The sequence below is a fragment of the Zootoca vivipara genome, chromosome 14, assembly GCF_965207765.1.
Source record: "Zootoca vivipara chromosome 14, rZooViv2.hap1.1, whole genome shotgun sequence".
NCBI classification, from domain to species: Eukaryota; Metazoa; Chordata; class Lepidosauria; order Squamata; family Lacertidae; genus Zootoca; species Zootoca vivipara.
Genome location: NC_142597.1, coordinates 46,235,461 through 46,253,025, shown reverse-complemented (window position 1 = coordinate 46,253,025; position 17,565 = coordinate 46,235,461). Strand labels below are relative to the sequence as shown.

Below are 17,565 nucleotides of genomic sequence, written 5' to 3'. Positions count from 1 at the left end.
AATCATAGAATCATAGAGTTGGAGGAGACCACAAGGGCCATCCAGTCCAACCCCCTGCCAAGCAGGAAACACCATCAAAGCATTCTTGACATATGCCTGTCAAGCCTCTGCTTAAAGACCTCCAAAGAAGGAGACTCCACCACACTCCTTGGCAGCAAATTCCACTGCTGAACAGCTCTTACTGTCAGGAAGTTCTTCCTAATGTTTAGGTGGAATCTTCTTTCTTGAAGTTTGAATCTATTGCTCCTCATAAGGCATCGTTTCCAGGCCTTTGACCATTTTGGTTGCCCTCTTCTGGACACGTTCAAGCTTGTCAGTGTCCTTCTTGAACTGTGGTGCCCAGAACTGGACACAGTACTCCAGGTGAGGTCTGACCAGAGCAGATGTGCCACTATTATTATTATTATTATTATTATTATTATTATTAACATTTATATACCACCTTTGTTTTCCAAGAACCTCATTGTGAGGGACAGGGGATATCGCGAAGTCCCTCCCCTCCTGAGTTCAAGCCCACCCCCGAGCACAGGGGAAAGCAGGGAGAGTTCCGATTCCAGTGGGGAAGCAGGAAGTCGTGTCCGAGGCTCAGGCAAGGTAGAGGAGCCAGGGTCCCAGGTGGGACAGGAAGGGGCGAATAAGGGGGGGAGACCCATCCCCCCAACTCCGGAATTACGCAGAAAGAGGAGGGGAAAGAGGATGGGTCTGCCAAAGCTTTTGTGTTGGAGAAAGACGCGCCAAAAGCCATTCGGAGGTTCTGAAACCGACTGACCACATCACTCCGTGTAAATAGCAATGACTTCAGCACTGTAAATACGCAGCACCAATAAAAGAATAAAATGCAGAGCTGCGTAGCGTCGTTACTCTGAAGTAGCCCACTCCGGCCACTGTGACAGCAACCTCCGAATCCTTTTTTGGGCTGCTTTGGAGTTGCCGGGATGAGCGTGTCAGAGGCGGAGAGATGGCGGCAGATCGCGGAGCAAGCCCAGCAAGAACTGCAGCAGCTGTCGCTGCAGGCGCAGGGGGAATTGAAGGCAGCTAAAGAAGAGACTAAGAAGGTCCAGGACGACCGGCTACAACTTGCGGAACAGGTGAGAGCGCTACAGGAAAGAGAGCAGGAATTAAGGGCGGTGGCGGTAGACCTCCAAAACAAGCTGGATGCAGAGAAAAACAAGGCGGGGGGGGCACCCCAAGTCCAAGTGCTGCCAGGAAGGAGAGCCGGGACCCTAGTAAGCAAGTTCAATGGAGACCCGCGGGAATATCAGGGCTTTGAGACTGAGATTGTGTATGCTCTTGAGCTGCACCACGATGAGTTCCCTGATGATGAGCACAGAGTAGCGTTTATTGTGGAGCACCTTACCGGGGCAGCCAGGGAGTGGCTAAGACCGTTAATCGCAACAAAGAATCCTTGCATGAAGAATGTCAAACTATTTCTAGAAGGTTTGAAAACGATGTATTCGTCCGATAGTCATATGGACCAGACTAAGGAGGAACTTCATAGTTTACGCCAAGGAAATATGACAGTTCGCGCGTATTGGGCGAAATTCACCATGCTGGTGCACAGATTGGGGTGGGAACTAGAGTCACCCCCAATGCAAGCGGCGTTCTACTTGGGGTTGCATGAGGAGGTGAAGGATGAGCTCTCGAGAGGTCCCAAGCCCAGTAATATGGATCAGCTGAGCAAAGCGGCTCTGGCGGTGGGGGTGAGACAGGAATCCCGGTGGAGCGACAAGCAAGCAACGCGCGCAAAGCGGGCTTGGTTCCCACGGTCGCAGGAGAAGCCACTCCCCCAACAACCCTTTCAAGCCACGCCTGGGGCCAGCCAGGACCAGGAACCCATGCAAATTGATAGCGCGCGCGCGGGGGCTTTTCAAACCCCAACGGCGCCACGACGCAAGGAGGGAAGGGGTGGGAATTGCTTTCTCTGCAACTCCCCCCAGCATCTCGTCAGAGACTGCCCACATCGCAGGGAGTGGCAAGGAAAGGCGGGAACGATTGTGCCCTCCCCCACTGACGCAGCACCACAGCAGGGAAACGGGAAAGCCTGGCTGCAGGAGACAAGGGGCAGCAGCCAGGCACAGTCAGCAGACAACAGCCCCAGCCCACCCACCCGCACAGAGAGGAGCAGAGCCAGCCCACCCCTCCCAGAGCAGGAGTGGTTCTAGAAGTGACGCTCACGCTCCCAAATGGCTATCCCCTGACGGTCCTCGCCCTAATTGACAGTGGGGCGTCAGCGAACTTCTTCTCGAGAACCTTTGCAGAAGAGCACCAGATCCAGCTTCTGCAGCTGGATTTTCCTCTGCACGTGGCAACCATTGACGGCAGAGAGCTGCTGGGAGGGGCCATCACCCATCAAACCCCCCCCATGAGAATGACGGTGGGAAGGCACTCAGAGACACTGGCTTTCAACGTCACAACCATCTCAGACCCCCCCATCGTCCTGGGCATGAGCTGGCTGGCGCGCCACGACCCCTCCATCAGTTGGCACCAGAGATGCATCACGTTTGGGTCGGACTTTTGTCTGGAACATTGCATGCAGCACCAACCAGGGGAGGGGCCTCCGATAGCCACGGTGGCCACCATGCACGTCAAAGGGGGTGAGGCGATACCCAAGCCGTACTGGGACCTGCAGGAGGTCTTCAGCGAAGCGGAGTCCGACCACCTACCCCCACACAGGCCTTTTGACTGCCAGATCAACCTGGTGCCAGGGGCAACTATACCCCCAGCCAAGCTGTACGCCATGTCAGATCAGGAACTGGAGGATCTGCGCGCTTTCATCGACAAGAACCTCAAGCGGGGGTTCATCAGAGAAAGCAAGGCAGCAGGGGGCAGCCCGGTCTTCTGGGTGGACAAGAAAGACACGCAACAGCGCCGTCTTGTGGTGGATTTTAGACGGCTGAATTCAGTGACAGAGCCAGTGGCTTTCCCCATGCCCAGAGTGGATGATCTCCTGACAGCGGCACGCAGGGGCAAGATTTTCACCAAGCTAGACCTGAGGGGGGCGTACAACTTGATCAGGATCCGGGAAGGCGATGAATGGAAAACCACGATGTTCACGCCTCTGGGCTCTTTTGAATATCTGGTGATGCCCTTCGGGTTGCAAGGGGGCTCAGCATGCTTCCAGGCCTTCATGCACCACGTCCTGGGGTCCCTCCTCTTCAGGAAATGCTTGGTCTTCCTGGATGACATCCTTATCTATTCCGATGACCCAGTGCAGCATGTGAAAGACGTCAGGGAGGTGTTGCAGCGCCTGAAGGAGAACCACCTGTATGTGAAGCTGGAGAAGTGCAAGTTTCACACCAAGGAGGTGGACTTCCTGGGCTACAAGCTGTCAGACAAGGGGCTGGCGATGGACAAGGACAAGGTGCAGGCCATCCTGGACTGGCACAGCCCCAGAACGCGCAAAGATGCCCAACGCCTACTAGGCTTCGCCAACTTCTACAGGAAGTTCATCAAGAACTTCTCTCGCGTTACGGCTCCCATCACTGATTGCCTGCGAGGCAAGCAGAAGTTCAGGTGGACACCAGAGGCGCAAGCAGCGTTCGAAAGCCTCAAGAGGGTGTTCGCCTCAGACCAGAACCTGTTCCACGTGATTCAGGACGCGCCCCTACGCGTGGAGACAGATGCTTCTGATAAAGCTGTGGGCGCCATTTTGTTGCAACTGGACGCCAACAGAGAGTGGAGACCCTGTGCCTTCTTCTCCAGGAAGTTGACCCAGCCAGAGCGAAACTACACGGTGTTTGATCGGGAACTTCTTGCGATCCACGCTGCGTTCCAGCACTGGAGACACTTCCTGGTGGGCGCCAAGCACCCCATCCAGGTGTGCACAGACCACAAGAACCTGGAGTTCTGGAGAACTGCCAGGGTGCTCAACCAGCGACAGATACGGTGGGCAGAGTTCTTCTCGAACTTCAACTTCTCCATACACTACATCCCGGGAGAGCAGAATGTCAGGGCGGATGCCCTCTCCCGCAAGCCAGAGTACATGGAGGAGGAGGCGCCACCGGCACCCAGGCACATTTTCCCCCCGTCAGCATGGTCCTGCGGAGCAGCAGTGGTGAGCGAGGCGGAACTCACAGCACTGACGGCAGCGGATGAATTTGCCAACCGCATCTTCAGAGAACTGAGAGGGGGGGGGAGCAGGCAAAAGACTTTGCAGAACGCAGGGGGCTGCTTTTCTACAAGGGTGCACTGTACCTGCCCACCACCCAGCTTAGACGTACGGTCCTCAAGCAGATGCACGACAACCCAACGGCAGGTCATTTTGGGAGGGACAAAACCACTCACCTAGTCATGAGACACTTCTGGTGGCCAGGGGTGCGAGAAGATGTTCGAGACTATGTACGGGGCTGTGACACCTGCCAGAGGGCAAAGGTGGTCAGAGCAGCGCCACCGGGATTGCTGGAGCCCTTAGCCACGCCACACAGGCCGTGGGAAGTGGTGTCCATGGACTTCATCACAGATCTGCCTTCTTCCAGGGGCAAGACCGCAGTGTTGGTGGTGGTGGACCTCATGTCCAAAATGTGCCACTTTATACCGTGTGCCAGGGCGGTCTCGGCAGAAGAGACAGCCAAACTGTTTGTGGATCACGTATTCAGACTGCATGGATTACCTTTAAGGGTTATTTCGGATCGTGGCCGCCAATTTGTTTCCAGGTTCTGGCGGCGGCTCATGAACCTTCTGCAGGTGGAGGTCAGCTTGTCGACGGCTAGACACCCGCAGACTAATGGACAGGCAGAGAGGGTCAACGCCATCCTGCAGCAGTACCTCAGATGCTACGTCAGCCAGAGGCAAACAGACTGGGTGGATCGCCTGCCACTGGCAGAATTTGCCTACAATAATGCAGTGCACGTCTCCACAGGGGTGTCACCCTTTAAGGCCAACTACGGGCGCGACCTCAGATCTTTCCCAGAGAGGGAGGGGGAGGAGGAGGAGGAGGGCCCGCAGGCTGAGGATTGGGCAGAGGAACTGGAGACGGTGCACCAGCAGCTCAGAGAACACTTGGAGAGAGCCAAGGAAGCGTACAAAAAGGGGGCAGATCGCCACAGGCGACCGGGGGAGGTCATCAGGGTAGGGGACAAGGTTTGGCTGTCCTCGAAGGGCCTTCCCATCAGAGGGAGGTGCAAAAAGCTGGCGCCCAGAAGGTTGGGCCCCTTCACGGTCACACAACAGGTCAACCCGGTGGCATACAGGCTGGCACTGCCAGAGGACATGAGGGTGCACCCAGTGTTTCATAGATCGCTGCTGTCGCCGTACAGGGAAAGCAGCAGGCTCCGAGGCAGCGAACAAACCCCTGAGGGAGGGGGGGGAGGGAAGGCAGGGAGCAACTCAATGAGGCCACGGCCATCCTGGATTCAAGGAGGGGGGTGGGGGGTCTGGAGTACCTCATGGCATGGGAGGATGCTCCACCGTCCCAGAATGAATGGGTCCCAGCCACTCAGATACAGGAGGAATTCCTGGTAGAAGAATTTCACGCCCTCTTTCCCCATAGACCCAAGCCCTGGCACATGGAAAGGGAGGGGGAGGGGGAGGAAGCACGGGAGAGCAGTTCACCATGGCGCTGGGAAGCGGAGTTTGAGGAACCAGAGGATGAGGTATGGGTGTCACCGAGATCCACCCAGTCAGAGGAAGGAGCAGATTGGCAGAACGTTTTTACCCCCACCAGCTCTGACGCCACGGACTTTTTGGGATTCCCGTCCTCCCAGGCGGAAGGGGGGGGCTCGCAGGACTGGGGGGAGGTGTTCACACCAACGGCCTCGGAAAGCACTGAGTTCTTAGGCTTCCAGTCGTCACCGACACCTGGGGGGGACCTGGGGAGGGGTGAAGGAGAGCTTGGGAGGGGGGTGGATGTGAGGGACAGGGGATATCGCGAAGTCCCTCCCCTCCTGAGTTCAAGCCCACCCCCGAGCACAGGGGAAAGCAGGGAGAGTTCCGATTCCAGTGGGGAAGCAGGAAGTCGTGTCCGAGGCTCAGGCAAGGTAGAGGAGCCAGGGTCCCAGGTGGGACAGGAAGGGGCGAATAAGGGGGGGAGACCCATCCCCCCAACTCCGGAATTACGCAGAAAGAGGAGGGGAAAGAGGATGGGTCTGCCAAAGCTTTTGTGTTGGAGAAAGACGCGCCAAAAGCCATTCGGAGGTTCTGAAACCGACTGACCACATCACTCCGTGTAAATAGCAATGACTTCAGCACTGTAAATACGCAGCACCAATAAAAGAATAAAATGCAGAGCTGCGTAGCGTCGTTACTCTGAAGTAGCCCACTCCGGCCACTGTGACACTCATGCTTCTCCTTCCCCCCATTTCATCCTCACTACAACCCTGCAGGGGAGGCTACATTAAGAGATGGTGACCGGCCCAAGGTCACCCTGTGTGTGAGCTTCATGGCCGAGTGGGGATTTCAACCCTCTTCTCCCAGGTCCTGGTCCAGCGCACTGGCTTTTAGAGCATGTGCAGAGCCCAAAGGACGTCAGAAGAGCCCTCCAGTGTTGGGCCAGGCCAAAGGGGGCTCAGCAGGGACCCAGCAGCCTCTTCTCATGGGGGCCAAGAAGCAGCTCCCAAGCGGGACCTGAGCGCACCACCAGCTTCCGGTTGAAGCAACCCCTTTAATCATGAGGACTAGCGTTTTGGCTCTTTTATTTTTTGAAGGGAAAGGGCCCTAGGCTCAGCGGCAGAGCACCTGCTTTGCCCGCAGAAAAGTCCCAGGTTCAGTCCCCGGGGGCATCTTCAGATGTCTGACATCTTGGAGAGCTGCTGCTGCTGCTGCTGCCAGTCAGTGTGGGTGGCCCTGAGCCAGCCAGACCCCAAGGCCTGACTCTGCGTCAGGCAGCTTCAGGTGTGCATAGAGGACGCCACATTCTGCGCTTGGCCCCTGTGGGAAGCACATGGGGGGGTGCCGTCGGTGGGAGCTGCTGCCTGCCTAAGTTCAGGGCCTGCGTCTTTCCTTTCTCCGGAGGTGGGGGTCCCTCCCCACCAGCCTCTCACCCCTCCCTTGCCCCCCCTCTCTGCAGGTATGACCCCTACAGCAAGGTCTTCTCGAAGGAGCACTACGGCCACGAGCGCATGCAGAGGACACGGAAGGAAGCCGTCCGGGAGGCATCTTGCGCCGGAAAGTGGGGCCTCATCCTGGGGACATTGGGGCGCCAGGGGTCCCCGGCCATCCTGGAGGTGAGCTGCTCCCTGCCTTGTCCCTCCTCTGGGGGAGGGATTCCAACCAGGGGGCGGGGCCAGGAGCAAATGTGGGCGGAGCAACGGGTCTGGATGTCTCCCTTGGGTGCAGCAGTCGGGTTCCTGCATTTGCTGCTGCTACCCCTCTGCGCCCAGGGAATCAGAGGCAGGGCCTGAGTTCGAGGACACGGCCCAGCCAGGCAGAGCCGCCCAGGGAGGCTGCAAAACTTCCAGTACGTTGTGGTTCTCTCATATGGTTTTATCTTTTTATAGCTGTAAACCACTTTGACGTGGGTTTTATTTTTATTTTACTTTTGTATGATAGAGCAGTGTACAAATACTTTTAGGAATAAAATGAGCTGTGGAACTCCCTGCTGACTGGGGTGTGTCTGGCGCCTTCATTGTCCTGCTTTTGGAGAATGTCGAAGGTGCCCCCCCCCCGCTCTGGCTTTTGACACACAAGGCGTATATTTTTAGAGCCCACCTGTTTTCTGCCCTTGTAAGTTGTTTTAAAGTGTTGTTTCAAGGTTGTTGTTAATGCCATCGCCTGCTCTGGGATCTTAGGGTGAAGGGCAAGGAGTAATTCAACAGAACCACAGAACCGTAGTGTGTGTAGGGGGCCCCCAGAGTCATCTAGTCCAGCCCCCTGCAATGCTGAATCCAGTTGAAGAAACAGAGACTGAGGCTGCATCAATAGGAGTATAGCATCTAGATCAAGGGAAGTAATAGTACCACTGTATTCTGCTCTGGTCAGACCTCACCTGGAGTACTGTGTCCAGTTCTGGGCACCACAGTTCAAGAAGGATACTGACAAGCTGGAACGTGTCCAGAAGAGGGCAACCAAAATGGTCAAAGGCCTGGAAACGATGCCTTATGAGGAACGGCTTAGGGAGCTGGGTATGTTTAGCCTGGAGAAGAGAAGGTTAAGGGGTGATATGATAGCCATGTTCAAATATATGAAAGGATGTCATATTGAGGAGGGAGAAAGGTTGTTTTCTGCTGCTCCAGAGAAGCGGACACGGAGCAATGGATTCAAACTTCAAAAAAGAAGATTCCACCTCAACATTAGGAAGAACTTCTTGACAGTAAGAGCTGTTCGACAGTGGAATTTGCTGCCAAGGAGTGTGGTGGAGTCTCCTTCTTTGGAGGTCTTTAACAGAGGCTTGACAGGCATATGCCAAGAATGCTTTGATGGTGTTTCCTGCTTGGCAGGGGGTTGGACTGGATGGCCCTTGGGGTCTCTTCCAATTCTGTGATTCTAGGCCCATCCAACCTCTGCTTAAAACTCCTCCTACGTCGGATTGCAAGGGGCAACGAGAGGTGTGGCCAAGGGACTGTCCCAAGGGCCAGAGAGAGATGACAGGGGGCCTCATTTGCCATACACAGCTGGCGGAGTGTCTTGGGGAGAGGCAGAGGCGGCAGATGTTGTGAAGGATTGGCTCAACTGCTTGAGAGAAGTGGGAGGCCTGTGGCGCCTCCATTGCCCTTCGCTCTCCAGCCTCTTCCAGCCCCTCTCCTTCGTTACTCAGCCGCCTGCTAACGAGGGAGGGAGCACCAAGAACCAGGCAGAGCAGTTAGTGTGTGTGTGTGTGTGTGTGTTGGGGGGCCAGGAGAACAGGCTCTCATTAACCATGGGGGGGGGGGGCTGGCACAGCGACAGAGACCTGGCTCTGCCCTCCCCCAGCCTCCATTCCCCCCAGGCCAGCTCCTGTCCTCGTACAGAGTCCTTATTACATTCTTAGCTGGGGGGAGGGGGCGCAGAGGGCGAGTGTCGGAGGCAGCGCTGCTTCTGAATGCCAAGGTAAAGGCAGGAGGCTGGACTAGACGGACAGGTCCAATCGGAGGCCTGCTTTGATAGCAGAACCTCCACGCCCAGGGGCAGTCTACCTCTGTGTTCTAAGCAATGGGGAACAAACAGTGGAGAGTTGCTCAAGTGCTCAGGTCCCTTTGGGGCGCCCGGTTGGCCAAGGTGAGAACAGGGCGCTGGACTCGGGGGGCCCTTTCAGGAGGGGTGTTAACCAGGATCATTAGACAGAACCTCCAGGGCCCCCTCCTTCAGCCAAAATAAGCCGCTTAAAATAAGACGATGGTTTAAGTTGTTGAAATAAAACGCAGTCGTACCTCGGCTCCCGAACACCTTGGGAGTCAAACGTTCCGATTCCCAAACGATCGAAAACTGGAAGTGACTGTTCCGGTTTACAAACGTATTTTTGGAACCCAAACGTTTGACGCAGGTTCCGATTGGCTGCAGGAGCTTCCAATCAGAAGCCACGCTTTGGATGTCAAACATTTCGGGTGCCGAACGGACTTCCGGAACGGATCCTGTTTGACTTCCGAGGTATGACTGTAAAGGAAAAGCATGCTGAAATAGAAAGTTTTTCCGCAGACGAAGAGAGAAGGAGCCTGGCGGACCTTCCTTGCAGGGGAGACATGTTTGGTGCCACCACCGTTAAGGCTCCGTCTTGGGTCCCAACCTCTCCTCTTCTCTCCATGCTCCACCCCCGCTTCTTCTTTGCAGCACTTGGAGTCCACCCTCCGGTCCTTGGGGCGCCCCTACATCCGCCTCCTGCTCTCGGAGATTTTCCCTGGCAAACTGCAGCTGTTCCCCGATGTTGAGGCGTGAGTATCGATAGGAGCCGTGGGTCAGAAGACCACCCCCTACCTCTCCCCTCTCTGGCCTTTTTGGTTCTGCTCCCCCTCCTCATTTAATCCCCACAACAACCCTGTGAGGTAGGTGAGGGTGAGAGAGGCAGCGACTGCCCCCCAAGGACACCCGGTGAGCTTCATGGCTAAGTGGAAGGATTCGAACCCTGGTCTCTCCCAGGTCCTCATCTGACACTCTGACCCCTGCACCGCACTGGGATATCTGAGACCTCCTCCCAGCTCTTCCCCCAGTTCATTGTTTTTCAGCCACTGGGCCCAGAACTGTGGTGGCAGGACCCTGTCACTGGGCAAACTTCTTTTCTGTTTTTAAAATCAAAGGCGAGGTTCTAGTCCACCAGGCAAGCAAAGATTTGTTTGCTTATTTATTTCATTTCATTTAAAAAATCCAAATCCTGCTTGACTGTAAAAAAAAAAAAAAACCTCAGAAAGGAATAAAACAATGAAATTATCAGTTAAAAAACAAAACGAACAGGCACGTGCCTTTTCTAAAATAATTAAAAGATGTAATCCTGCCTTTCCAATAACATGAACTCCATACGCAATGGAGCAAAATCCAGAGCAAGCATTAAGTAAAACATATTGGAAATCCCAGCAGCGAATGCAACCAAAGCAGGCTTGGGACAGGCAAATCTTGGCCGCCCCGTTTTGTCCTCCCAACAGCCCTGCGAGGTAGGTTAAGCTGAGAGACTGTGGCTGCCCTAAAGTCTCGCCTTCCTAGCTGGGGCGGACTTGGGACCTTTTCTTCCTGGGGATTGAGCCTGGGTCCTTCTGCATGCCAAGCAGGCGCCCTACCCTGTTCCCCTACAGCCCCTCTTCCTCTTCCTCCCTGCAGGTGGGTTCAAGTGGCTTGTCCCAGGCTCTCCATTGACTGGGGGGAGGCCTTCGGAAGACCTCTCCTCACGCCCTACGAGGTGAGCCAACCACAGCTTCCGCCTTCCTCCTAATCCAAGGGAGCTGGACTCCCGCCTCCCATCATTCCCTGGGCCTTGAACCCGCAGCCCAAACCACGGCAGGAGGCCACCCTGAGCTCCTTCTGCTCCTGGAAGTTGGGCCAAAGTGGCAAAAAAGCCCCTCCAGTCAGGGAAGGGCCTGTAGCCACCAGGATCTTGACCGACCCCCCGCCCTTGCCCTCTTTTCTGCCCCCCTCTTTTCAGGCCGCCGTGGCTCTGCAACAGGTCCAGTGGCAAGAGACCTACCCCATGGATTTCTACGCCAGCCAGTCGCTGGGGCCTTGGACGGTGAACCACAGCAGCCGCCAGCCGCAGAGGGGGCGCCGGGAGAAGGAGGTGAGGGGCACAGCAGGCCCTGGGGGGCTATGCATGCGGACGGGGAGTGGGGCGGGGGTTCCTCCTGGGCACAGGGGCCCATGCACTCTGGCACTTCCGTTTCATAGAATGGCAGAGTTGGAAGGGACCTCAAAGGGTCCTCTAGTCCAGCCCCCTGCAATGCAGGAAGTGGGGCTTTTGAAGGCCTCCTGGTTCTCGTAATTTGATCTGACTGGGTATCTGCCTTCTGCTTTTCCAGCCGCAAATTTTGAGCACGAAGCAACAGCGTTAGGGAAAAAAAAAAGGCATTGCGATCGCTATAATATCAAACGCGGCAGCATATAAATAAATAAAGCAAACAGCAACGGACTCATCAAAACAATTGGTGCAATTCAGTCAATTCATAGTAATTCACAGTAATAACCAGCGGCAGAGTGCTTTTGTGCGCGTTTCGAAACTGCAATCCCTGGCGGGGAAGCGTTTCTGCTCGGAGGGCCGCATTCCCTTGCAGAGCTTCCTGAGGGCCGCACGGGGCAAGAAGCAAAAGTGTGGGGGGGGCGGCAAATAGCCCTCTTTATCCTTGGACAGGAGCCGGCTGTTTTCTCTGCCCTCAGTCTAAGCAAGAGGCATGGGGTACCTTTGCAGCTGGGCCAGACCACTGGAGGAGGGTGCAGCCGGGGGGGGGAGACTTTGGGGGCCAGAGAGAGAGGTGTGGGGGCCACGTGAGGTTCCTCACCCCTTACAAGAGCAGGAGGTCAGCATTGTTCTCTTTATCCCCCAAATTTCAGGGGGGAGCAGGGGGCTGAATGGAGACCCAAAGAGCTCATAGCATTTGAACTGGGACTTCCTGGTTCACAGCTCAGGGTTACATTCCCTCCCCCACCCCCCCAATTTCCAAGCACTGTCTGCTCTGGCTGGCAGCCGCTCTCCACGCTCTTGAATGGGAAGGCTCGGTCAGTGGCAAAGAGCGCCTGCTTTGAGTGCAGAAGGTCCCAGGTTCAGTCCCCACTTGCGGCATCTCCAGGGAGGGCTGGAAGAAACACTCCCTGCCTGAAACCCTACAGAGCTGCTGCCAGTCAGTGTAGGCAATACTGGGCTAGATGGGCATGTCAGTAGCCATTTCACCAGTAGCCCTGCCCTTTCCATTTGTCTATCAAGATCCCTCTCTTTCCCTTGGGGTGACGCCTGTGGCTCCTCAACTGGGACACAGCGGCTTGCTGGGTTGAACCTGCAGAAGGAGGAAGCCCCGTTTCCACAGTTCTTTTCCCAGCTTCTCGCACTCGGCTCTCTGCGCTTCACTTGCAGGGTGGCATCTCCCCCTAGTGGCCAGTCAGGGTGGGTGGCCTCTCGCTTTGTGTGAAGTATTTTCTGTATAGTGGGAGTTGCATTTGTGCAGTGAAAGCGCAGCCAGAGAGAGGACCCAGGAGTCCTGGATCCTCACGGCCCTTGGATCAGTTTTTTTCTATTCTATTCGCCTTCCCTGCTAACACCAGAGAAGCTAATCTGGCTTCTCCTGCCATGAGAGCTTCATGTGCAGTGGACAATTGGAGCAGAAGTTTGATGGTCCCCTGTCAGGAGTTCTTTGGCTGTGATCCCTGCATTGCAGGGGGGCTATTTTATATATTATTAGATTTATAATTTCTGTTCCCTAAATAATATGAGATAGAATCATAGAGTTGGAAGAGACTACAAGGGCCATCCAGTCCAACCCCCTGCCAAGCAGGAAACACCATCAAAGCATTCTTGACATATGCCTGTTAAAGACCTCCAAAGAAGGAGACTCCACCACACTCCTTGGCAGCAAATTCCACTGCCGAACAGCTCTTACTGTCAGGAAGTTCTTTCTAATGTTTAGGTGGAATCTTCTTTCTTGTAGCTTGAATCCATTGCTCCGTGTCCGCTTCTCTGGAGCAGCAGAAAACGATCTTTCTCCCTCCTCTATATGACATCCTTTTATATATTTGAACATGGTTGTCATATCACCCCTTAACCTTCTCTTCTCCAGGCTAAACATACCCAGCTCCCTAAGCCGTTCCTCATAAGGCATCGTTTCCAGGCCTTTGACCATTTTAGTTGCCCTCCTCTGGACACGTTCCAGCTTGTCAGTATCCTTCTTGAACTATGGTGCCCAGAACTGGACACAGTACTCCAGGTGAGGTCTGACCAGAGCAGAATACAGTGGTACTATTACTTCCCTATCTCAGGGCGGCTCAGAAGGGTTGGACTCGATGAGATTGGGATCACGTCCAACTCTACTATGCTTTGATTCTGTGATTCTATTTAATAGCTAGCAAGCTCATTCCTGATGTTGCTCAGGAAGCCTAAGAACGCCCCATCCCACAAAATCAGCGCAGTCTTGCAAAATCAGCGGCTAAATTGCGAGAGATCCGGTCCCCCATCTTGGATCAAAACGCGTTGAATTGCATTTATATGCCACCTTTTCCCCCAAGGAGCTTATGGTGATGTGTAAACAGTTCTGCCTTCCTTGAATAATCCCCACTGCAACCCTGCGAGGTAGGCTTGGCTGAGAGGCAGTGACCGGCCCCCAAAGTCACCCAGTGAGTGTCATGGCCGAGGGAAGCGATTTGGACCCTGGTGTCTCCCAGGTCTTAGTCTGATGGTGTCCAATGGTATCCAAACACAGATGAAAAGGCCGGTCCTTGGTCTTGCAAAATTTGATTACGATGCTCTTGAATGGGGTGTCCAGATACAGTACATGCCAGAAAAACAGCTTTCCAAAATCTATGCTAGATCGAGCAGTAGTACTTAATAGTCAGTAAAAGGGACCTTCCTGAGTTCCTATTGAAATCAACCCTGAGGACCGAAACCTTGCATTTCTTTTTAGAGTGACTCTGTGTTCCTGTTTAGATCCCTCCTCAGCTCAAAACCATGAGGGCCGGGATCTTGCCACGGCCCTTTCAGCTTCTCAGGCGTTGCCCAATTCTTGCAGGTGATCCCGGCGAAGGCCACGCTCCAGCCCGAGAAGAAAGCCTGTGGGCGCTGCGACTGCCGAGAGGAGGAGGAGAAGGAGAAGGAAGAGGTGCCAGTGCCCAGCCCTCAGCCTTGAGGCTCAGCGCCAGGTCTGGGGGGTTCAGGTGGGTCCCGGGACCGCACTGAGCTGTCAGGCACAGAACCGGCTTGGCAGCACTCCCGAGGAACAGCAGGGCCGGCGCTCTGGGGCACAAACACCAGCCAAGCCCAGAGGATGCGCCCCCAAGGGGGCAAGCAGCCATTGCTGCCCTGTGGTGTGGGGGCCAAAGTCCAGCACAGTGGCTGCCCAAATGGGTGGCATTAACTCCTGGGGGGCAGTGGGATTATCTGGGGTGATAAGAGGAAGGGGGCTGCGGGGGGGGGGGCTGGAGGACAGCCCCTCCGAGCTCATGCGCCGCTGTTTTATGATCGACCAGACTAGAAGCTCCAATGAAACTTGTTCCTCGCTTCGTTTTTAAAGGTTTACTGCTCTTACCACTTTCAAAGCTTTTTTCCTTTGGGGACATTTCTTTGCATTTACAATTCTGCATTGTCCCAAGATGATCAATTATTGGTAATAGCTATCGATTTTCTTTATAAACTGGTTACCGTACGTCTGTAGTAGGTGAACCTTTGGGCGAGTACAAACCATATTTTATAAATTTCTTTCTCCCTTACGTTTTCCATCGTTAGGATGCATTTCTTCTGGAAGACAACACTTAATGCTTGGTAATTGTTAAAAAAGAATTCCAACAAAGTTTGTAATTAAATAAATAAATATATTTCTATTTTTCATGCAATATTCTTTGCTACACGTTATTTATTTCAGCTCCATGATTAGAGCAGAGCATACTGTATATTTATTTTTCCCTCTGTTTATTTTTTTGAAATAAATGTACAATGAATTGTTGGCCGTTTTGAATTTCATTTTGTTATCTTCTGTAGTGGGTCGTGCAAACTGCTATTGTTTATAGGGTAGGGCAGGGGGCACAGGGAGTGAGTTTAGGGAACCAAGGAGGCAGGGCCCCACCAAAATTTGGGAAGCCCTGGTTCAGGGGGTTGGACTGGATGGCCCTTGTGGTCTCTTCCAACTCTATGATTCTATGATCCCCAAACGTCCAGCTTTGGAGTCCTTGCACTGAGAAATGGAGGGTGTGTTTCACTGTCAATCCATGTTTATGACAATATTTTATTCTCTTCCCGTTTGCGCTGCTTTAAATGTGTATTCCATGCTTGACCTTCCTTTGTAATGTTTTATTTTGACGTCTTTTAGGATAATATTTCTGTTTCCCGTTAATTATGTTGCTTTGAATGTATGTTCTATATATATGATTTTCTTCTGTCATGTTTTGTTTTGGAATGTTCTGTTTGGTGTTTTAATGCAGGTTGAGAACTTTTTCTTACAAATATGAAGCGGAATAATAATAATAATAATAATAATAATAATAATAATAATAATAATAATTTATTTATACCCCGCCCATCTGGCTGGGTTTCCCCAGCCACTCTGGGCGGCTTCCAACCGAATATTAAAAACAGTACAGCATCAAACACTAAAAACTTCCCCAAACAGGGCCGCCTTCAGTTGTCTTCTAAAAGTCAAATAGTTACTTATTGCCTTGACATCTGCTGGGAGGGCGTTCCACAGGGCGGGTGCCACTACCGAGAAGGCCCTCTGTCTGGTTCCCTGCAACTTGGCTTCTCGCAACGAGGGAACCGCCAGTAGGCCCTCGGTGCTGGATCTCAGTGTCCGGGCTGAATGGTGGAGGTGGAGAAATGAAATGAGTCATAAAAATAATCCAGGGACATGTCTTGGGAGAAACTGCTGGGGCGGGACGCTTGTAATGTCTCCACTACCCTTGAGAAGGTGGAAGGTCCCCAAACACCTGGCTGTGGGTGCGAGAGGAGAGCCATTCCTATCTGCTATGCAGCCTCCAGAAGAGGGAGCCTAGCAGGAGGGTGACAGGAGTCCCTCTTTACAAAATACACTCAAAAGTGCAGTCAAAACTAAAAAGCGGCGTCTGCTCAGTGGAGAGGGTTTATTCCATTGTCATCTTTTTATTATTTGTATCCTGCCCATCTGCCTGGGTTGCTGCACCCACTCTGGGCAGCTTACAACATATATAAAAACACAATAAAACATTAAAGGTTGTATAAGTTACTCATCTCTTTGGTTCACATATCCATTCTCCCCGACCTTTCTTTGATGAAAATAAGGATGTTCTAAGGAAAAGCGGGACATTCCAGGATCCAGTCAGAAACCAGGGTGGCTTCTGTAAATCCGGAGCTGTCCCTGGAAAATAGGGACACTTGGGAGGGTCTGAAAATGTCACCAAAAAAGGCTGTTCAGTTGCCCAAATCTGAGTCTGTATTGGGTCCCCCATCTGCCTTAATGCAGAATTAATTTCTGTTCCCTAAATAATATGCGATAGAATCATAGAGTTGGAAGAGACCACAAGGGCCATCCAGTCCAACTCCCTGCCAAGCAGGAAACACCATCAAAGCATTCTTGACATATGCCTGTCAAGCCTCTGCTTAAAGACCTCCAAAGAAGGAGACTCCACCACACTCCTTGGCAGCAAATTCCACTGTCGAACAGCTCTTACTGTCAGGAAGTTCTTCCTAATGTTGAGGTGGAATCTTCTTTCTTGAAGTTTGAATCCATTGCTCCGTGTCCGCTTCTCTGGAGCAGCAGAAAACAACCTTTCACCCTCCTCCATATGACATCCTTTTATATATTTGAACATGGCTATCATATCACCCCTTAACCTTCTCTTCTCCAGGCTAAACATACCCAGCTCCCTAAGCCGTTCCTCATAAGGCATCGTATCCAGGCCTTTGACCATTTTGGTTGCCCTCTTCTGGACACGTTCCAGCTGGTCAGTATCCTTCTTGAACTGTGGATACTGATGTAAAATAAAAAAATTCCTTCAGTAGCACCTTAAAGACCAACTAAGTTTTTATTTTGGTATGAGCTTTCGTGGATACTGATTTCTAAGATCTGCCTTAGAAATCCCAAAGTAAATAAGTACCTTAAGGCTGCCATCCTAAGCATGCACACTTACCTGGGAGCAAGCCCTGTATCCCTCAGTGAGGCTTACTTGTGAGTAAGAATGCACTGTTAGTGTTTGTAAGCAAGGCAATGGAGGAAAAGGGTCTTCTGTGTGAGATTAAAGAAGACCATAGCAGGATTGCTCTTTTTATTTTTGCACAGGAAGAGGAGGTTGGGGCAGGCGATGAATTTAAGGCCACTGTTTTTTTGCTTGGGAATCTTACCTCGCCTCTGGCATCCTACCTTGAAGGGCTGTCATGAGCTCATCTCGCCTGCTCTTTTCTCCATTGGAAGACGGGGGGGGCAGGCAATAGTGGGCCTTGTTCCCCTTGGCAGGAGGCATCTTAAGTGTTACGTGCGGAGATGTAGATGACTCCACGCCGAATCAGACCTGCCAGCGAGATTTCCATGAGCGAACCCGGAATTCACTTCTCCAGACACCGTGTAGAGTTCA

General features: G+C 53.1%; 1 protein-coding gene and 1 long non-coding RNA gene across 2 annotated transcripts in view; one reads left to right on the top strand and one right to left on the bottom strand.

The window, feature by feature from the left end:
* The window catches only part of DPH1 (diphthamide biosynthesis 1), a 47,478-nt gene extending 32,619 nt beyond the window's left edge, over nt 1–14,859 (top strand). Inside the window, exons 8-12 of the mRNA XM_035139843.3 lie at nt 7,004–7,160; nt 9,679–9,779; nt 10,657–10,735; nt 10,979–11,110; nt 14,040–14,859. Of these exons, the coding sequence (XP_034995734.3) occupies nt 7,004–7,160; nt 9,679–9,779; nt 10,657–10,735; nt 10,979–11,110; nt 14,040–14,156 (586 nt within the window). The 3' untranslated portion in view covers nt 14,157–14,859. The remainder of the gene's footprint in view (nt 1–7,003; nt 7,161–9,678; nt 9,780–10,656; nt 10,736–10,978; nt 11,111–14,039) is intronic.
* Nucleotides 14,860–15,511: 652 nt separating this feature from the next.
* On the bottom strand, nt 15,512–17,501 carry LOC148683598 (uncharacterized). Its single transcript, XR_015946961.1, has 2 exons — nt 17,336–17,501; nt 15,512–15,814 (listed from the first exon to the last, which is right to left on the bottom strand). It is a non-coding gene; the product is annotated as an uncharacterized LOC148683598 (long non-coding RNA).
* Between the last annotated feature and the right edge of the window lie 64 nt (nt 17,502–17,565).